This window comes from Seriola dumerili, unplaced genomic scaffold (assembly GCF_002260705.1).
Source record: "Seriola dumerili isolate Sdu_G_001 unplaced genomic scaffold, Sdu_1.0 BDQW01000216.1, whole genome shotgun sequence".
NCBI lineage: Eukaryota > Metazoa > Chordata > Actinopteri > Carangiformes > Carangidae > Seriola > Seriola dumerili.
In genome coordinates this window covers 4,282,741-4,305,240 of record NW_019174471.1, presented here as the reverse complement: position 1 = coordinate 4,305,240, position 22,500 = coordinate 4,282,741, and the positions used below count along the sequence as shown (strand labels likewise).

Genomic DNA, 22,500 nt, shown 5'->3' with positions numbered 1-22,500 from the left:
TTTTTATTATAGACCATTGTTGTTATATAATAATATAACATGTGTGTGCATGAGTCCAGAACAGTTCCAAATAGGTTTAGAGGCAATGAGAAAGGCCTGAGAAAACCAGAGAAATGATATTCTTTATCACAATATTCAAGTCTTTCTCACAGGGACAGCTTTTTGTGAAACTTTATGAGTATAAAGCACTACAGTATTAGTGTTCTTCGACTCTGCATAATGCTGTTTGAATGATGATCTTCTGTTTTATAATCAATAGTTAAAAGGTAAACCGTTGTTACTTAAATTAGTTTACTGGGACCAGGAATTCAGCATATACAACGTTAAGAGTAGATTTATTATTTTATACCATATAATATTGTAGTTAGAATATAAAGTGTATATGTATTTACAAGCCATAGCCTCTGCAATAGGCTACAGTAAGTTCAAATGTGTGAGAATGTGATCTGTTACTTAGAGCCCAATCTAAACTAAAACCGCGTAGGTCACTGGTGTTTATGATGCTGAGAGGCGTGAAGACAAAGAAGGGCGTGCACTTTGCATGTGTAAGCCTGCCTCTCAAATTAGTTTAAGTCGGAGTGGAGTGAGAAGCAGAGACAGAGCAAGACATCACCATAACAAGCAGGATTTACGCGCTACAGCCGCCGACCCAACGCGTGCTGTCCCCTCTTTGGGCTCCTTTCTGGCATCGGAGGAGCAGGAGCTGGGCACAGGCAGGATGAAGCTGGCAGTCTTCTGTTTGTGCATTCTGCATGTGACCTTCGTCAGTGCCGGACTCTTCACCCGCAACGATCTTCAAGCCGTCCACAGTACACTGTCAGTGAACAGGGCCCAAGTCCCCCAGAGCGCAGGTGGGTATAATTGGCCTGGTCACTTCTACAGTTTGTAGAGTTCATTAATCACTGTCACTGTTGTTGTTAGTCAAGTAAAACTGAAGTAATCAAAACAATAATCATTACATATTTTTTTATAATATTAGATCACAATTGTATAATAATAATAATAATAATAATAATAATGATAATAATAATAATAACAAAGGTTGCCACATACAGCATTTGTCACATTATTGTCACAGAAAGAGATGCTGGGGAAAAAATAATGGGAAAAATGTATATATAGTTTGTTTATAAACAAACTATAATATAGTGATAACATAATATATATTTATATATGTATATATATACAAACTATTGTCAAAACGCGAGATTATAATAAAGAAGTGTTAATTACACATTGAATGCAAAATTAAGATTTATGACCATGCAAACTGCAATTAAGCTTACTTCAGAGAATATTTAAAACGACTATCATCTACCTGCTGTTTATGTGATTTCACTGTACTTGGACTACTTCTACCAAATTTGTAAATTAAAATGCCTGCCGTTTCAACGTGACTGGAGGCATTGAAACTGATGGATTCTGTCTAAATATGAAATTTAGGATATTTTTTTAAAATGTACTTTGCCTGCAAAATTGAAATGATCTTGTTCTAAAAAAATGTTGCAAAGCTGAATCTGAAATCCTGGTGCATCATTAATATGAATATATGGTAGGTCTGTACATACCTGAGGTTGGACCTTTCATGGAGTTGCAAGGCAGTGGTTAGGCTCATCATAAAGAAAATTAAAATGATTTTTAAAATGTACAATTAGTATATCCAAATTGTATATAAAAGTGCCCATGTAAGGCAGTAGCAAAACACATGATCAACATAAGTGGTGCTTAGACTGTAAGGTGATCTGTTGGTCATCTGACAAGTCTTGTTTTCCTACTGGAGCCACATTGTAAAATATGATATCCCTATCAAGTTAGAGTTCATTGAACTCAGGTCTTTAAGTTGAAAAAAAGGGAAGCAGGAGTAGGGAGGTTGGGGCTGAGGTGCCAAGGAAATACAGACGGGTTGCTGATATTTTTAAGTGAGACAAACTATTACTATGAAACCAATAATATACAGTCCCTGACAAAAGTCTTGTCACTTGGGTACAAGTTGACCTTAAGTGCCCCTCAAATATATTTGTAATCAATTTTTTTTTTTTTTACAAGAAATGGCTAATTTCAATCCCAACAGCTTTTGAAATAATGTTTTGGTGCCAAACGAAACGTGCCAAACGTTCACAGCTTGGTAAAGTCCACTGAGTCAGTTTTTGCAAAGACAAAAGTCTTGTCGCCTTGTCATATGATGCACCCAATCCTAGATTACAGCCTCACCTCTGATCAATAATCGATCAATCAATTAGTGGGTGTGTATAAAAAGAACCCCAGCACACCAGACCTTCACATCAACTGCAACTTGACCTCTGACAACATGCCTAAGATTCACCCTGAGACCAAAGCGTTGATTATCAAGAGGCTGAAGACCAGATCCACTGCTGAGGTGGCTGACACCTTCAATGTGTCTCAGCGTCAAGTACAAAGAATAAGAAAAAGATTTGAAGAGACTGGAGATGTTTTTGACAAGCCCAGGTCCGGCAGACCCCGCAAGACAACTGCTCGGGAAGACCGTTTGTTGGGTCGAAAATCCAAGGCCAGCCCCTTTTCCACTGCAGCAGAGCTCCACCAGGCCTGGTCACCTCAAGTCCCCGTGTCAACCAGGACAGTTTGTAGAATTCTGTCTCGAAATGGCCTCCATGGTCGACTCAGTGCCCAGAAACCAGCACTAAACAAAAGGCAATTAAAAAAACGTGTGGCATTTGCCAAGGCCCACAGCCTGCTAAAAGGATGGACGCTGGAAAAGTGGCAGAAGGTGGATTTCTCAGATGAATCTTCGGTTGAATTACATCACAGCCGCCGCAAATATTGAAGGAGACCTACTGGAGCCCGCATGGATCCGAGATTCACCCAGAAAACAGTTAAGTTTGGTGGCGGAAAAATCATGGTCTGGGGTTACATCCAGTATGGGGGTGTGCGAGAGATTTGCAGGGTGGAAGGCAATATCAATAGCCTAAAATATCAAGAAGTATTAGCTACCTCTTACATTCCCAACCATAAAAGGGGTCAAATTTTGCAGCAGGATGGTGCTCCATCGCATACTTTCATCTCTACATCAAAGTTCCTCAAGGCGAAGAAGATCAAGGTGCTCCAGGACTGGCCAGCCCAGTCACCAGACATGAACATCATTGAGCATGTCTGGGGTAGAATGAAAGAGGAAGCATGGAAGACGAAACCAAAGAATCTTGATGAACTCTGGGAGGCATGTAAGACTGCTTTCTTTGCTATTCCTGATGACTTCATCAATAAATTGTATGAATCATTGTCGAACCGCATGGATGCAGTCCTTCAAGCTCATGGAAGTCATACAAGATATTAAATATGGATCTCACAGCACCACTACTTAATTCACTGATGTTATGCAACATATTTTTGTATTTGAAGTAAATTATTTGTTCAATTTTCACATTACTCTCTGTAGGCAACAAAATTTTTGTCTTGCCAAAATCTGACCTTTCTGTGTTCATTAAATGATCAATCTTTCAATCTTTCTGATGATCAATTTATTTTAGTATATTAAACATAATTTGGGAGGGTTTTAGCTTTCATATGAGCCATTTCTAAAACCAATGGATTAATTAAAAGTCAGGTTATAAGCTGTTGTTTCTACAAAATGGATAAGTGACAAGATTTTTGTCAGGGACTGTTGAAGCATGGTGCTATCCACAGAAGTTAAGGCTGCAGTAATCCCCTGCCAGCTGAAATATTGACACTGTAGAAAACAACAGTGGACTACTTCATTCGGCGGAGGGACGCACCTGCCCACAGACTGAGTTTCCCGCTGATTCACTCAAAGTTAATGAGGAGGTGAGTTGGTATTATTTTTTTAATATTGCTTTTGAATTTTTTATTTTTCTTAAATTATGATTTCATTTGATAAAGTTGCAGCTTTCTTGCCTGGTGAAAAGTAAAAATTAAGCACAGTGACTGCAGGTTTTGTCTAGGTAATTCATAGCCTGTATGAAATAGTGAAACTTTTGTCCACCATTGGTGTTCGGATATTTTAGTAGTTTAGCATTTAGAATATAAATACGTATACTTACTGAAGTGGAAAAACATTGTTTGCCTTCAAACAACAGGTTAGCTTGCAAACTACCATTAGCTAACTTGGTAGTTAGGTAGGCCTAAGTTTAATTTAGCTATTTAACTGCCATCAGAGTCAAGGCTATTTACTCTGGACATTAGCTAGCATGCAGATAAGAACAATTGAGTCAGTATCTGTTTTAGGGCAGTAATACTTTTTTAGGGCTTTCTTACCACCACCATGTTTCATAAAATACTTCACCCCCTCACTTTGTTTTATCCAGCGCTGCTCCCTCTGTTTGCAATGCAATTTCATTTTTTTCTTTTCACTTCAGAATGCTTTAGTCATCAATGTCAGGTGAACAATATTGTCTAATGAAATGTGAAAAAAGAATATGATTATTAAGAAAAATAAAATACATAAATAAAAACAGGTTATAATTTATAGGTATAGATATAGGTATATTCTCTAGCTCACTCGACAACTGCTGCTCTCTCTCCACACCACAGCAAACAGTTCTGCTTTTATCTCAATAGAGGCTTGGTGTGCACTGATGCTATTTCTTCTGAAGCCGAGGGATGCAGGTGTGGAGAAAGAATTTATTAATTATTAATTAAGTTAGTTATTAATTCATTTGAAGTTATTAATTCATTTCATTTTACTTCATTGGCTTTGTGGTCTTGTATCGATTTATATTATGTAATTACGGTAGCAGAGATATTCAAAAATGTACTACAAAAAGTCATATTTGAGTAATGTATGCTTAAGAGTTAATGACAAAATAAACACATGTGAGGTTTGGAACAGCCTCTGTGCCATGCACTGCTTATTTTCACCTCGTTAGACCCTCACCAGTTTGTTGTTTATGTGTCTGTTTCAGTGGAATAGTCACGAAAGATCTGTTGCAGCCATTCCTTCCTTGGGGCCAGGTCCCTTAGAGCTGTACAAAGATGTTTCATCAAACCAGAGGTGAGTGCAGTGTTTTCAAGGAGTTTTGTGTAAAAATAATCAGTGTGCACTAAAATAAGGGTTTGTAGTTGAAATATTGCTCTTCTCTAATTGCGTATAAGATACAAACCAGAACAGAGGAACTGCTGCCCTAATAGTCTTCAGCATTTCTTTTCAAAGGATATTTATGAGAGCCAAACACAACCAAGTGTCAGCCCTCAGCCTGAAATTGAGCTTACATTAGCTTGAATAATTCTGACCCCAGTATAGGTGGGGACCAAAACATGGTTCCAAATTAGAACCACATCCAAAATGCAAAGGATCGGCTCTACTTATCGATTTCTACGTATCTGCAAGAACATACAGTACATAACTATCTTCCAGGACCTGTCAAGAGACTATGTCAGTGCTAATTGCACAGCATTCCCATTTGCTAGAACAGTGTTAAAACGTGTTTGTGAGGTCACCATGACCTTGACTTTTGACTATCAAAATCAAATCAGTTTGTTCATTAGTCCAACTGAATGTTTGTACCAAATCTGTCAAGGTGTTAGTGAGATATTGTGTCCACGATAATGGAACAGACGAATATACATACATTTGGATGGACAACCTGAAAATACTGTTTACTGAATGTGAATATTAAGTTAAGATATTTCTGTTAACTAAATATAGCTTTTTTTCCAATTTTGGAATCGAAACAGGGAATCGATAAGAATATGAATTGATAAAATTGAAATGATTCCCACCCTTAAGCACAGGGCAGTTGTTAATATGTTTCCAAACCTGCATAGATTGGAGAATTATGTTTTCCACAAAGGTTTACCTTGCAGGTTGTTTTCTTTGGCTATTGTTTGTGTCGATTTCACACCAAGTCTACCTAGTCACAAAGACAGGGAAGATGTAGTAGTGGCAGGAGTGGAGTACAAGCCACAAGAGGTCAGTGAACCTGAGGGGCAGGGAGAGCAGTCAGAGCAGCAGGATCAGCAGCTTAGCCCTGCAGCAGCATGAGGCTAGACTAGCCTCCACCACTGCAGAGATCCGGCAGATGGCGGCTAATCAGGACCAAGCATTAGCCGCACTAGCCACCCAGGTCCAACAGTTCACCATGGCCTTGCCCAGTCACCAGCTCCGCCTCCTTCAGTACCTGCTCCTGTCACCTTGTCTGTACCTGCTGGTCACGTCTCTGAGCCTCGTGTGGGGACACCTGAACGCTATGCTGGAGATCCGGAGAACTGCAGCCCTTTCCTCACGAACTGTACCATTATCTTCCCTTTGCAGCCCCTAACGTTTGCCACAGAAGCTGCCAAGGTGGCGTTAGCCATCAGCCACTTCACAGACAAGGCTCTCCTGTGGGGAATCCCGAGTGGGAACGCCAGACTGTCGCCTGCTCCACCTTCCCCAAGCCGTAGAACTTTGCAAGGTGTTCGGGGTACCTACCCAGGGTCCTGATGCTACTGGTGGATTGCTGGGGGTCTGCCAGGGAAACCGCTCTTTTGGTAAATAGTCCATTGACGTTCGCACTCAAGCTCGCCAAAGCAACTGGAACATGGCGGTTCAGTGCAATGCCTATCTGCTGGGTCTCAGTGAATACATCAAGGATGAGCTGGTTTCCCATGACCTCCCCTCCTCTCTGGACGCCCTGATAGAACTGTCCTCTCGGCTGGATCGGCTAATCCAGACCCGATGTCGAGAGAAGCTTCAAGCTCAGTCTGCACGACTATCCCTCCCCACCTCTTCCACAGCCAGCCATTCTATGCGGGAGCTGAAACCCATACAGGTGGGACGCACCAGGAACGAGAATGAGGACACAAGGGGGATCTCTGCCTGTACTGCAGTCAAGCTGGACACTTTATCTCCCGGACTCACCAGTAGGAGGGGACGTTCTGGTGAGTCGTACCTGCAAACTCTGCTCCTCACTCTGCCTTGTCCTCCAGTCCAGCTCCTGACATCTCTGGGGTTCCTGCGGACTACCATGACTTCAAGTATTCAGCAAGGCCAAGGCCACCTCATCACCCCTATGACTGTGCCATCGGTCTTCTACCTGGGTACTTGCCTCCTTGTGGCCGCCCCTACTCTCTCTCTGGTCCAGAACGGCTCACCATGGAGACGTACATCATTGACTCTCTGACAGCTGGCATCATCCGTCCATCCTCCTCTCCAGCCGGTGCCAGGTTCTTCTTGGTTGAGAAAAAAGACAAGACACTTCGCCCCTGCATCGACCACGTCCAGGCGGTATTGCAGAGGCTCCTCGAGAACTCCTATTTCGTTAAGGCAGAGAAGTGCAAGTTCCATGCCTTCTCCATCTCCTTCCTGGAGTACATCGTCGGCCAAGGTAGCATCCAGATGGACCCCACTAAAGTTTCAGCTGTCACCGCCTGGCCCATTCCTGATTCCCAGAAAGAGCTGCAACGTTTCCTGGGGTTCGCCAACTTTTACCGGAGGTTCATCCGTGGGTACATCAGGAACCGTGAACTGCTGGCAGTCAAGCTTACTTTGGAGGAGTGGCATCACTGGCTAGATGGTGCCAAGCTCCCCTTCCTTGTATGGACAGACCATAAAAACCTAAAGTACCTCCATTCTGCCAAGAGGCCTCACTCACCTGGGAAGTGGAAGAAAGGGTTAAGTCAGCTTTGGTGGACCAGCCTGGGCCCAGTTCCTGCCCTCCATACTGTCTGTACCTCCTTCCTCATCTCCGGCCCGATGTCCTCCAGTGGGCTCATGGTTCCCATCTCGCCTTTCACCTGGGCATTCAACGCACTAAGGACGCCCTTCAACGACGGTTCTGGTGGCCAACCCTGGATGAGGACACAAGAGGGTTCTTCAATGCATGCCCGGTCTGTAATCAGCACAAACCCTCTCATCAAGCCCCCGCTGGCCTCCTGCATACCTTACCTGTCCCTTGTCGCCCCTGGTCTCACATCTCCATAGACTTTTTCACTGGGCTGCCTCCGTCCAAGGGCCACATCACCATTCTCACCGTGGTCAATCGATTCAGCAAGATGGCTCATTTCATTCCCCTGCCCAAGCTGCCATCGGCCAAAGAGACCACTGAACTTATGCTTCAACACGTCTTCCGTCTCCATGGTCTGCTGGTGGATGTGGTGTCTGACCGAGGTCCCCAGTTTGCTTCCATCTTCTGGAGAGAATTCTGCTCGCTTAATGGGGCCACTGCCAGCCTGTCCTCTGGTTTCCACCCCCAGTCCAACGGCCAAACAGAACGCAAGAACCAAGAGATGGAGACAGCTCTCTGCTGCATTGTCTCGCAGCACCCCTCTTTCTGGGCCGAGCAGCTCCTTTTGGTTGAGTACGCCCACAACTCACTGGCCAGCTCCACCACCAGGCTGTCCCCCTTCCAGTGTACCTACAGATTCCAACCTCCTCTGTTTCCAGCCCTGGAAAAAGAAGCTTCCTGCACCTCTGTCCAGGCCTTAATCCATCATTGCCGCTGGACATGGATGCAGCCTCGAGCCACCCTCATCCGCTCTGCTGCCCACAGCTCCACCACTGCCAACCGTCCTTGATCTCAGGGGCCCCTCTACCAAGTTGGCCAGAAAGTGTAGCTCTCAACCCGTTTCTAACCCCCCGGGTCGAATCCAAGAAGCTGGCTCCCAGATTCATCGGCCCCTTCAAGATCAAGAAGATCATCAACCCGGTAGCAGTGAGGCTCAAGTTGCCCTGGTCCATGCAGGTTTATCCCACGTTCCATGTCTCCAAGGTCAAGCTTGTTCATGAGAGTCCCTTGATCCCAGCTGCTCCTGCTCATCCTCCACCTTGGATCATCACCGGAGGTCCCACCTTTACAGTCAGCCGGCTCCTCTGTTCCCGTTGTCGAGGAAGAGGTCTCGAATACCTGGTCGACTGGGAGGGTTGCGGTCCCGAAGAGAGGTCGTGGGTCCCCGCTCGTCACATCCTAGACCCTCATCTCATCAGGGATTTCCATCGACAGCACCCTGACAAACGATGTTGAAGGGCAGCCCCTCCTCTCCTCAATCCACCGGAAGAAGAAGTTCCTCCCCCTGAAGAGGATCAGTCCTCGGCTTAGGAGGAGGAGTCTCTCTCTCTGGAGACCCCTGCTGAAAAGATGGATTGGTCTGGCTCTGAGGATTTTTAGCCCCACCTTCCTGGGCTCCCCTCTTCCCACCCGGTTTTGGATGGATCGTTTGGGATGTTGAGAGCCGTCCCTCTGTTGCAATCCGCCTCTGCTCCTACCTGCTCTCTCTGGGGTTATTCCATTCCTCCTCATTTACCTTCCCGGCCACACCTACCTCATCAGCACCTTCAGCTCCACCTTGGGCTCTCAGCTGCATCTCATCACTCATCAAGCCAGTATATATGCATCCCCGGTTCATTCACTCATTGGCAGATTGTTCTCTGTGTTCATGCAAGACTTTCCAGCGTTCGTCTCCGGACTGACTTCCTGGTATCGACTCCGCTCGTCTCTCACCATCCTGCCTCATCTCTGCCCCGGTAAACGCCTCAGCCTTCTGTCCCCAACCACGAGTTCTGCCTGTGCACTTCCTGGTTCCCGTCTGCCTGTCCCTGTGGCTGTTCTGTGCATTCTCCAGCTCTGACATTGCAACATGAGTTTCCCTACCATCTTACCTGTGGGATCTTCACCATCAGAACCTCTTGCCTTGTCAACCCAGCTTTCTTTGTGGGTTCATCTTGTGAGTACTTCCTTGCTGGTTTCCTGATCCTTCGTTTGGCTCTGATTCCCCGCCTGCTTGCTCCTTTCTAGTTTGTCAGCCCCACTGACTTCTCACCTGGTTCTGATCCTCCTGCTCCCTCAACAATGTCTACAGCCTGCTCCCTAACAGTACCGTTGCTTTCCCTCCAACTCTTACCTGTGTGTGTGAGCCTCCCCAACCCGTTCTGCTCACCTGCTCCATAACATGGCACCGCTAGGCCCGGCCTCCAGGTCCGTGAACTTTCCCCTGTGTGTGTGTGTGAGCTCAGTCACCTCGCTACACTCTCCAGCCCCGGGCCCGGACCCCTTCCTCTATCCACAATACCCACCTGTGTGCAATATCTCTGCTGGTTCATAAATAAAGGTCATTACAAAATATATCCAGTTGTGTGCTGCATTTGGTTCCATACTATACCTGTTTCAAGCCTACTCACAGTCACTACTTCATCCTCCATTGTTGGACTGAGGGCAGACTGGACACTACAGAGACTCACTATCACTTCTTGAGGTACAAAGTAGTATTACGAGAAACGACAGACTGGGACTAGCTGGATGGTATGCTAACTTAAGTAGATCTCTGCAACACAATACATGTCAAAACTGTTACTACTTCAGTCTGTTGATAACCTTAGTTAATTTTTGAATGTTGTAAACTACAACACTTGCATATAGCCCCTTTAAATGTGACCGAAGAAAACCGTGTCATGTCCAATTTTTGTTGGCAAAATAATGGAACTTGTCTTTGAAAGACATCTTTCAAATCAGTTCAAAATTTTGAAAATTAACAAAAGATGGGGAATTTTTAAAGATCATTGCATTGATTTGATATTATACATGTTTTTTGCTTTCTTTCAAATTGGCACTGGTGATTTTGAACTTTGTCAAGAGTCATTTTAGTGTCCATAACTACAAGTGTATAGCATGTTTATTAGAATTACATAAAATGTAAATTGGGATTAAATCTGTCCATTTGTTTTAGGTTCATGGTGAAATCCTGGATGTAATCATGAAGGAAATGCATGTTGGACTCCTGATTCGACCTGAGGATGTTGTATGTGATACTTCAATGTGGCCATGGTGGTAGAGGAGACGTTGGTCTCTTCATGACTTTAGAAATGGGCACCAAGTACTGCCTTAATCTGTAGTACCCTCATAGTAGAAAGTCATTTGAATTTGTGCAGAGAGTCATCATGATGATCAAACCTGACTACTACTCAGCTTGAATACTCAGACTTGGAAACAAACTGCTGCGGTATCATTTACGGACTGATGACTGCACTTCTCAACAACTCAGAAAAAAAATCAAAGGTGAAATTCAGTACAAGTTTGAATACTCGTAAGGAGTTATGTGAACACAGTGTCCAAAATTGACCAAACGAAAGCCAATTACTGCTGAAAAATAACAAATGCAGAACTGTATGGACTTGTTTTATATAACAAGTCACTTTAATGTTAATAAAAATTACATTGTAATGCCTTTGCTTAGAGAAAATGTGTTCAGCAAATAGTATTGTAAGTATTGTTCTAACCTTTCAGAGGTCAAAAAGGCATGTGGACTTGTTCATATAAAGAGACACCTGAAGCTTTAGATGAGCAGTTATGAAAAACTAAATTCTACAAAAATATTGAGTGTTTTTCTTTTGAATTGTGTATTAGGAATCTTAGACATGGGAGTGCAGTTAATTGTACTAACTTTGTTGAGCTTTTTCAACATTTTGTGATTATACATGCCATGTCCAATATCACTCTGACTCTGTCTCATGCTGTCATTCATTACATCTCTCTATTTGACTCACTTACCTCTTTCTTTCTCCATTTTGGAAGTTTTTATTTGACTTAATTATTTGTAACCCACAGAGGACAATCCACACATGTAACGTGATCCACAAATATTTCACTATGCACAAACATGTTTGGTTTTTTTACATTTGTGTTGTGTAAGCTCATATCCAGTAAAATATGGGACAATTTACAAATTCGCAAAATTTAATCTGAAAACATTTACTCATTTTTGGGTTTTTCACATTTGTGGAGCGCTTCCAGTCAGTTTGGGTGAGTGACGTGATCTGGTGACTGTCATTCAAGCAGCTCATGTGAAGGAATGTCGCCACCTGCTGGGGTAGTTAGTACCTGTACCTCATATTTGTGGATTTTTTCTACAGATTCAAGTACTTGAGCTGTGTGTTATGACCAAAATTTCATTTCCAATGTAGGTCATATCACAATATAGCACATAACAGTTCATATCAAATGACCATATGAAAAGGTCTATTTCTTATAACAGTTTGAATTAAATACTTGTCAAATAAGTGATTCTTGTGTAGGCTGTAAAAGATGTTAGTATTTTTTTTGGTCTGTAGTGGGATCTGCTGCATTATTTGCAAAGTACAATTTTCTGGTCCATGTCAGACTTTTTGTACACAAACTGTGATTATTCAACAGAAGTGGTCCCTCTTTTAGGTACAAGCTCCTCCTTTTGTCTTGGGTGGTCAGAAACCTTCTCAGAATTGCCCAGTTCTGTGTCACATTCACTCTCCTTATGGACTGTTTCATTCTTGAAAAGCTTTCTGTTGGCATTGAGCTTTGTTAATGTTTTGGTTCAGCTTCCACCTTCCTTCAACCTTCACCTCTCCATTATCAGCATTAGGAACACAATTATGTTTTTAAAAATGTACTAAAAAACAGTGTTAAAGTTTGTGTAACATTGTTTATGTTCAAGTAAATGTTATATTTTTGATGTAAGTTGATTCAGTGTGAAGTTGAATGAAACTGACAAAGTTGCCATTGTTAGTCAAGATAAAGAATAAATCCAAGTAAGAACAATTTAAAAATATTAGTCCACTTAACTTGAAATGGCAGTTGGTATGGATAAAGTTAAAGTTCAAAAATGGCAAAGCAAACTTGTTTTTGCAAAACAGAAAAAAAAATTCAACAACAACATAACAAACCATCAGAATATACACAACCAAACAAAACTCAGACTATTCAGATTACATCCCGGTTTATCCAGAGTCAAAATATTAACCATTTGTGTGAAAGTTATAACTGCTGTGTAAAGTCTTGAGTTATTGCTAAAAAGTGTTTGGTGAGGTCACACTGACCTTGACACTTGACTTTTGACCACCAACATTTAATCAATGTCACATATACTGTGAGTTTGGATAGAAAACAGCATAGGAATGATTGGTATACACGGCTCCATTACTTGAGTTAAAGTATAGGTCCTTCTGGTCAAATATTACTCCAATAGAAGTGAAAGTTGTTTACTTGAGTTAAAGTACCGGAGTACCTGCTTTTGAAAATACTTAAGTATTTAACTTTTTTTTATGTCAACACATACATACATTTACAGAACTAATGACTTCGAAACAACCTACTAAATGCATTGACTTACTGTAGAACCTGTAGAATAAAAAGCTTGAAGAATATGATACAAAGCCTGTAGAAATGGCCATGAAAACACAAATCAACAAAAGGACAGCCATTGTCAATTTTGTATTTAACATGCCCATCACCCCAGAAAACAGCATGACAGCTCTGGCAGTGTGTGTGTGTGTGTGTGTGTGTGTGTGTGTGTATGTGTGTGTGCGTGCGTGCGTGCTTCCATAGGAAAAAAAACAAACAAAACTAAAATTATCCCTCCATGATTGTATCCCTCCACCAACCACACAAGTTGCAGGAAATATGGTCACAATCATAATCTCCCCTTCCTGAGTTACAAGCAATGAATAATGGCCAGAAGTGTTTTTGCAGAATATTATGATGTCACAGTGAAGTTGACCTTTGACCTTTTGGATATAAAATGTTATCATTTAATTCTATCCTTTAGGCATTTGAGTTAAATTGTGTCATAATTAGTTTATGAATGTGTGAGTTATGGCTGAAAATGTGTTGAAAATTTGAAGGAAATCTCTGAAGGCATTATTGAGATATCGTGTTCACATTTTATTAGGTCACAGCGACCTTGACCTTTGACCTTTGATCACCAAAATGTAATCAGTTCATTCTTCAGTGCTAGTGAATATTTTTGTCAAATTTGAAGAAGTTCTGTCGGATATAGTGTCCACAAGAATGGAATGTACGAACAGTTGGACAACCCGAAAACAATATGCCTCTGGCTCTGACTGTCACAGGCGTGGAGGCATAAAAACTGATCCTGCTGACTCTTTTAAGTGAAGTAAAGTAAAAGTCATAAGTTTCCAAAAAAATAATACTGAAATATAAATAAATAAAGTACAGATACTGTACATTTACTCACTAAGTTTACTACTTAAGTACAATTTTGAGGTATTTGGGCTTTACTCTTTTATTTCCATTTTATGTTACTTTATACTTCTACTCCACTATATTTCAGTACTTTCTGCTCCACTACATTTATTGGATAACTTTAGTTATGAGTTACATTTATGATGAAGATTTTACACAATGGATAATACAAGACAAAGATAATACAATACAACACATTGTTAGAGATTTAACCAGTGGTTACCAATGTTTTTGTCTTGTGACATCTTACAAAAAGCAGTCAAGGTCACATTTCTGATGTCTATCAGTTTTTAACAGCTCCACATCTTTTTCCTCTCTAAACGTCTCACATGGTTTCATTTCAATAAATGTTCTAATGATCCAATATCTCACCAAAAATCTGAGATCAGAGGAAAAAGTCCAAAAACTGAAAACAGATTTGTGTATCAGGGCTATTGAGCTCTTCTCTCCACTCCCATTAATCATCTCAGGACCCCTCAGAGTTATCTGGTGACCCTGTGAATAAAACTGTATATAAAGTAGCATAAAATACTGTCAAGTTTACAATTGTTCATTGTTAAGTGTATTTAAGTGATACATATTTTTAATGACACAATGTCCAGATTTGTTACTGCCTAACTTAAGCAAAGTTATAACTGTTAGTGATAGTCACAGAAGTACAATCAAAGAAGCCCCCCAAAATTTCCATTTACAGTGTAGGGAAACCTTAAAATTTCAGGTAGCTCCCCGGTTTGATTGGACCAACGTGACCTGGAAGAAGGTCACACAGCTGGCACAGCATACTGTATCAATATGTTAAGACATTTTCAATTAAGTATGCTTCACCAGCATGAATGTCTTATTTCCAAAGTGTCAAGGATGATACAATTCGATAATGAGATGAGAAAAAAACAAATTTAGTAAGTCAAATAAAATAAACAGGTTTTTAAAATGGCAAAGATGAACAGATAAAACAGTAAACGTGTGTGTGTGTGTGTGTGTGTGTGTGTGTGTGTGCTATGTCAAGACAACTATTTGTAGTCCAAATAATCCAAATTCTAATTACATGAATCCAACATTCCCTGCTGACGAGCCATTTTAATAAATAAATAAATGTGCTAATTAAACACTTGGCTAAAACTTGTACATCAAACGTCAATGTGACTATATGTCGTAAATTAGGATTTAGTGGTGAAGCCTGACGAAAGGCAGCAAGGTCCTTAGGCAATATTGTTACTTTTCCACAACTGGCTGCCTTTGGGAACATTCATTATCTTGTCAGTCTCAGTGTTTTCTGCTCGAACAGGCCATGTGGTTTCCGTGGCCGCTTATCTGCAGAGATCTTCTAATGGCTGGGTCTAAATAGATGTTCAACAGGTTGTCATAGCAACTGGGTCTGACTAATGATTAATTTCAGCCATAAAATTAAACTGTAGGCTGTAAATTGTCATTGACTGTACATTCATACTCTATTATAATTATGTGGTATGAATTTTGCTGCTCTTACATTTTCAGTATAAGTCAAATATGTGACAAGGGGCTTAGGTTACTACATGTTTTTAATCATGCCCACATTTCTACAGGAAAAAACATGTCAATCTTTTGAACATTTAGTGAACACATAGTTTTCATCCACACTGTTTCATGGGCAGACATCAGCATGGTTCATTTAAGGTTTGGATTTCAGGGAATATAAAGTGCCAAAACTACTGTTTACCAGACACTTAGAACCATACAGTGACTAATCAGATAATGAAATGCAGCTGGCCAGTAGCAGTAATTAAAGATTTCACTGAGGACCTCTGGAGGACAGAGAGGGAAGTGACAGAAAACTGGAGAGGGGGCCTACATTGAAATAAATTGTATGTTTTGTTGTCTTATGATTACAGAATAAGTATGTTTTAAATTATCTATTTTAAATGCAGGATTTTTACATGTAAAACAGAATAAGTGAAGAAAGAAAATACTGAGTAGTTTTACACAAATACTACTGCAGTTTTCCAAAAAATTGTTCTTCTTTGAAAAGCCCAGAAGGTTGTTAAACATCCCTCACCACTGTCCTTCAGGTATTTTCAGTCTTTCATCTCCTCTGACCATCTGGATGGAAAGATATTCAGTTTGCTGCATGGTATAAAATCTTTTCATCTATTTTCCTAGTTCCACCATTGTTGCCCAATTCAAACAAAGATGGTAGCTGGAAATGACAAATTCTCGGTTGGTATTTGTGAAACATAATTTTATAGATGTGTTATCATTATTGTTACATTGTATTATTTTTATATAATCACAACTCAGCAAACAGGCTAAAAATATTTTTTATTGTGCAGCAAATAGAAGATTGTTGAGAAAATATATGCAGAACAGCATTAGATCCTTTTAAACAACCTTCTGCATTTTTTCATTTTTGTCAATATTTGTCCAAAAAACAGATACCTACCTCTTTGACTTGAATTATTATTATAATACTAGAGGAGGGGTAAAGCCAGGAGCTTATGGTGACTGAGGGTTAGACAATAAACAACATCCTGCAGCATTTTTAGGCCCCCATGTTGGCGACAGCCAAGGCTAGGAGCGTTATGTTCTTGGGTTGTTCTTGGTAACTCCTCAAGGGAATTCCTTCAAATTTGCCACAAATGCCCATTTGGACTCAAGAATGAACTGATTCGATTTTGGCAGTCAAAGGTCAAAGGTCAAGGTCACTATGAACTAAAAAAACATGGTTTTGGCCTCTTGAATGCGATATCTCAAGACTGCCTTGAGGGAACTTCTTCAGATTTGGCACAAACATTGACTTTAACTCAACAATGAACTGATTACAATGTGGTGGTCAAAGGTCAAACATCACTGTGACCTCACAAAACGCGTTTTCATCCAAAACTTATGAATTCATACACCAATTATGATACAATTTAAAACAAATGTCTAATAAGATAAAATTATGAAGTGATGACATTTTATATCCAAATGGTCAAAGGTAAAATTCATTTTGACATCATAATATTCAGCCAAAAACTTCTGGCCATATTCAATGCTTGTAACTCAGGAAGAGGAGGTTGTGACCATATTTCCTGCAACTTGGGTGGTTGGTGGAGGCATAAAACTGTGAGGTGATAATTCTAGTTACCTAAACACATTGTCTTGATGTTATTTCAATAGGGTCTTTGAACCAAGGCAGACAGAGACCACTGTTCGCAAGGAGAGGACAGTATGAAAGGCAGAGTGTCCCGGTAAGCTGGAGATCTGTACAAATGTGTGGTTTACCTTCTATTGTTCATGCGCACAATGAAAACAGCTTAATGACTTAAATGCTGATTAACGGTATCCCCTTCAATAAATGTGTCTTTTTGAACCATAACAGATTCAAAAATCTTAAGGTGAGACAAAACGCTCCAGAGGAGTCAGACTCTGAAGTTGATGCTCTCTCTTCCTATTCTCTCCACCTTCCAGAAATCCAGAGTGGTTCCTGCCTCTCCAAATCGCTCCCCTTCTCCTCCTCCTCCTCCCCCTCCTAAAGTGACACCCAAACCTGTGGAGTTCAAGTGCTCGTATCTTAAACAAAGCTGTTTACCCCAGTCTGGCTGCTGTGAACCATATGCAACATGCCACTGCCGCTTCTTCAATGCAATCTGCTTCTGCCGGAGGACAAAGTGACAATACGAGAAGAAATCATAAAACGCAGTGGCAAGCATTAATGATTGGTGTCCAAGCAGATTGGGAGCATTTGGATGCTTGTTTCTTATTTAATTGTTAATGAAATGTTGTTTTCATGAATACAAGATGAACTAATAAAACAGTCAGCCCAATAACTTGAAGATTTAGCGTTTAGACCAGGGGCTTGGAGGCTACTACAAAGCAAGTTCAATATACCCAGGATGTCTTTTGATTATCTGGCTGCACTACGCCTAACACCGAGAACACACTGCTTGTGTTGCGTGTGCGTGGCGGCTGCATCACTGCTGCTGCCAACTCTATTTCTCCACATAAGGTTTGCAGGCTACTTGAATTTTGATTTATCTTCTTTATAAATTAATTTTTTGACAGAAAAAGTCACTACAATTCTACTGTCTCCACATGCAGCTGCTGAAGTGGTTAAAAAACATATTTATATTTTTTCATATCTGTGACATATTCAGATTCAGCCAAGACATAGACAATGATAGTGGAAGGTTTCAGTTGTATGTAATGTTCCTGGTATGATGTCAGTAGACCTATGAACCCTGTCTATTTTTGCTGGGAACCGCACATGTATGAAAAATAGGCAAGATGCCAAATCTCTAGATCATGCAACGCAGCCACAAGGTGCAAGACACACTCTAACCCATTATCATTAGGGCGCCACATTGAAAACCAAGATGTTTCCGCAGCCGCCACGCCACACAGTCAGTGTGTTCCCAGCCTAACAACCGTGGTCACACTAAGCAGTCATGACTGAAACTCAGCCCTTTAGAAGTACATATTTACCAGCAGTCACTTCCATGCCATTTCCAAGCTGCTGCTCTGTACTGATAAAATTCGGATTGTATAACCAGTGTCATCTGACAAAATTGCACACAGACAAAGTCTGTGCCCTGATTTTAGATCACTTTATCTTTATCTTTCATATTTAGTCTCTCACAAAGCGCACAGCCTGTGTCAGGGTAACAGTATGTTGCTCTGCCACTCACTGAATGGAATAGACGCAGAGGGAGAGGTGTGCCTCTTGCTCACAGGGCAGCACTGGCAACTCTCTTCCAAAAAAAGAAACTAAAGTTTGTCCAAATAATTACTAGATTTTTCTTTTCATTAGGTGTTTTTTTGTAAAAAAAAAAAAAAGTTTCTAAATCTAGCAACAAAAGTGCTAAGTTGGCAACACTGCAGGCTGTAAACACCCCCCTAATTGAAACTGTTTGTGCCAATCCATTTTGAAGGAGCATGGCCAACCTCCCAGTGAGATTATACTAACTCTCATATTAACCATGGAGATCCCTGAGTAAATTGTTGAAAATGGCCCGCTAGATCACAATATTTTTAGTGTGTGTTATTTTTATTTCACCTAGTCTTTTTTTGGGCCCAAGTGGCAGTCAAGAAATAATTTTCTTTTTTTTTTTATTCAGCTAAAATTTGTGTCCATTGCAAATGCAACTAAAAAGGAAAAAAAATATTTTTTTCTCTTTTAATTTTCATACAATATATCAACAGAGAAAGAAAAAAAATGATGGTAGATTGTACATCTTTTCATGGGCGTTTGGGTTCGTTATTCGTTTATTCTGGAGTGTTGATGCGTAGCCCACTTCAAATATATTGCCTCTGATATGTTGACGTCTTTTTGGTAATTGACCATACGGTTTGAAAATTTCAGTTAATGAACATTTGCGTTTATAGGGCTGGCCCCACTGTTGTGGAATGAAGAAGACAGGACAGCCGTCCTACACAGGAGACCACTCTTGAGTACACTCTTGACCATAACCTGCTCTGGAGTAGGTAATGTCTGCAATTTACTGCTTTGTAGTACAGGCCTCAGATGAAGTAAGGCAGAGACAGGGTTTGAACCCTCAACCTTTGGACTGAGAGACAAGCTCCTTTCTTAGTTAACTGGCAAAATCAGTGTTGAGTGCATGTATGTATGAACAAAAAATATGGAATGTTAACTCTACATAGTTTTGACAAACAGGATAAAATATATATTGAATTAATGTTACAGTTTAGATACTTAGGTTAATTGTATAGCTACTTTTAGCACAATTTAATGTATATTTTTCAAAATGGAGATGAACAGAGTATTTCTCAAGTGTATGGTATTGTCTGTGCTCATCTGTATTCATTTGATTATTCAATTGAGTCTGGTCTTAGATACTTAATGAGTTTGAAATTATATGCATGTACATGTATCTCTTATTTATTCATGAATATAATCCATTGTTAAAGTTTGGCATGGTCCTCAAGTTGAAGTGTAATTTTAGTGTTTGTTTTTTTTTTCAATGTATGTGTATTTTATGTTCATTTTTATTATTTCCTACATTGTAGAGCGATGCTGACGGTATCAAAAATACATAATAACACATGTGGGGTTATGTAGTGTGTTTTGAGTCATTGTCCTGTTGAAAAAGAAATTATGGTCCCACTAAGTGCGAACCAGATGGGAGGGCATGCTGCTGCAGAATGCTGTGGTATTGATGCTGGTTGAGTGTGCCTTTAGTTTAGAAGACATCATCAACAGTGTTACCAGCTCTTCCTTGGTCTTCCTTTCCTGCGACGGTCCTAATGAGAGACAGTTTCATCATCGTGTTTAATTCAATTAATTAATTAATTTAATTTTCCAGATTGACTGACCTTCTTGTCTTAAAGTAATGATGGACCATTGTCTCTGTTTACTTAGTGGAGCAGTTCTTGACGTAATATAGATAAGTGCTGTTGTCCAGTAGGGCTATTAACTGTATACCAACACTACCACAACACAACTGATGGTCTCAAACACATTAAGAAGGCAAGAAATTCCACAAATTAACTCTTGACGAGGCACACCTGTTAATTGAAATGCATTCCAGGTGACGACCTCATGAAGCTTGTTAAGATTTTGCAACGCTTACATCAAGATAAATGGTGAATACTTTAAAGAAAAGAAAATATGAAACACTTTGATTTTTTTTCAAAACATTTTTTCATTTACTACATAACTCCATATGTGTGATTTCATAGTTTTGATGTCTTCAGTCTTGCTCTACAATGTAGAAAATTTTTGAATACATTTCTTTATTAAACTTTTTGCATGGTGTTGATATTTTTAAACAATTGACATGTAATTCTGATTTTTAAATGGAAAGGGTTTTGAAAGTGAAGGTGTACACATCTGTATTCATCAGTCAGACAGAAACAGTAGGATTCCTGCATCCTCACTGCTTGAAAATAATCAAGAGATTATTCAGACTGATTTGTAGCTGAAATAAAGCAGTGGAGGGTGAGAGCAGAAAGTGTGATTCTCTACAACTTTTTCGTGTTGGCTACATGCCTTAAATTCATACCATGGTTAAAACAGCATAGATGATTTTGCAGACACATTATGAAGTTTGAAGATTTCAAGCAGTTTACATTACTTTCACCGGGATTTCAACCCCAACCTAAGGATTGACATGCAGTTTACCTCTGAGCAAAAAATACTCAAGTTATTGGGTTACTTTTTTTTACTTTTTACACTGGGGAACAACCCAGGCGCAAAACCAGGCGATCCGGCAAAGAGTGAGGGGATCACAGAGACTTACACATACAAAGGAGGCACAGGTAATTGGGAACAAGTGAAACACATCGGGGCAGGGCAGACAATCACAGAAGCTGTAAAAAGAATGTAAAACAACAAACAGACACACAAGGAAATAATTAAGTAAAACAGGAATAAAGAGTCCAGAGAGTAATTTAAGGGGCAAATCGTTGCAGATTGGAGATTTGCAACCTAAAATTGGTGATTTCGATTTAGAAATCCCTGGTCACTCCAGTCATTTGAATCAAAAGGGGGTAAGGAGCAACAACTTAGGTAATTGCCAATATTTGAAAAAATCATACACTTTGCTTTTCTAAAATAACAACAGCAGTGTGGATTACCTTTCACCAGTCATTGAGAAGGCCGAGCCTGTATCAAGATTTAAAAGATTAACATGCTAAAAGTCCAATTTATTATGCACATTAATAAAAGTGTGTAGTAGAAAGAAGGACAAAATGGAATTGTGAATAATTTTATGTACCATACACATGTCTGCATACCCCCTCCATTCACCAAATGAGAGGCCCATGGTCTATATTATCAGAGAGAAATTGGAATTAACCAGTCAGAGAGAGTAGAGTGTGTTTGTGTACCATTTCATTATTTTCTTTGGGAATGTCCTTCCTGCGTTCCTGAAGATGACGTGTTCTAAAACTTTCTTTTTACCAATCTAATACTTGAATGAGACTCCACATTAACTTCTGTAGCTATTGTGTGCTTCATCATGCTCTCATCGGTAGCTTTCTGTTTACAAAACATTTTCAAAAATTTCCTAGATTTCACTTTCAGTGGTACACTCTATGCTGAAATTATATTAGGTATTAATACAGCTGTGTTTTGCCTTTCAACAGCATCATAACAGCATTATAACATCACAAAAAAGCAGGCAGTTATTACATTTTGATCACTTTTATCTCTTTCTAAGATGTGTAGATGTGTGTTGTTCTGCATGTTTGTGTGTCTGCTGGACAAAGTAAATTGGGAAACAAAGCAAGTTATTTATATAGCACAATTCAGAAACAAGGCAATTCACAATTTACAGAGGCATGGAAATACATTAAAAATAAAACATTGAAACTGCATTCAAAAACAAATTTGAATTATTAAAAACATTTAAATAAGGCACATTAAGATTGCAAATAATCAAGTAAGAAACTTTTTCTTTAAAACAAAAATCTTTTTCTCCTGAGTATAAACTCTTTTATTAACCTCTTTACCTTACAGATGCAAATGCACCACAGGTTCTGATTATTCAGCTTCCCTGGAACATTTCCCCTACAGGTGCAATCTCACTGTGGGTTTTATCTGCACCGGATATAACACCCCAGAAATAACCACCTTTTTTGGTGGTGCTTTTGGAGTAACACAAAC

General features: G+C 40.1%; 1 protein-coding gene across 1 annotated transcript; it reads left to right on the top strand.

Annotated features, from left to right (window-relative positions):
• The first annotated feature begins 718 nt into the window (after nucleotides 1–718).
• Nucleotides 719–17,571, top strand: LOC111228270 (agouti-signaling protein-like). The gene is made up of 3 exons (XM_022754130.1): nucleotides 719–851; nucleotides 17,055–17,125; nucleotides 17,346–17,571. Exons 1-3 carry the CDS (start codon nucleotides 719–721, stop codon nucleotides 17,547–17,549), a joined length of 408 nt encoding a protein of 135 aa, XP_022609851.1. The 3' UTR covers nucleotides 17,550–17,571.
• The last annotated feature ends 4,929 nt before the right edge of the window (nucleotides 17,572–22,500 follow it).

Excerpts from the sequence above, each read along its gene's own strand:
- LOC111228270 (XM_022754130.1), top strand. The coding sequence starts at position 719 with ATGAAGCTGGCAGTCTTCTGTTTGTGCATTCTGCATGTGACCTTCGTC. Across the intron at positions 852-17,054 it reads CCAAGTCCCCCAGAGCGCAG|GGTCTTTGAACCAAGGCAGA; the intron begins GTGGGTATAATT and ends TTATTTCAATAG. Across the intron at positions 17,126-17,345 it reads ATGAAAGGCAGAGTGTCCCG|AAATCCAGAGTGGTTCCTGC; the intron begins GTAAGCTGGAGA and ends TCCACCTTCCAG.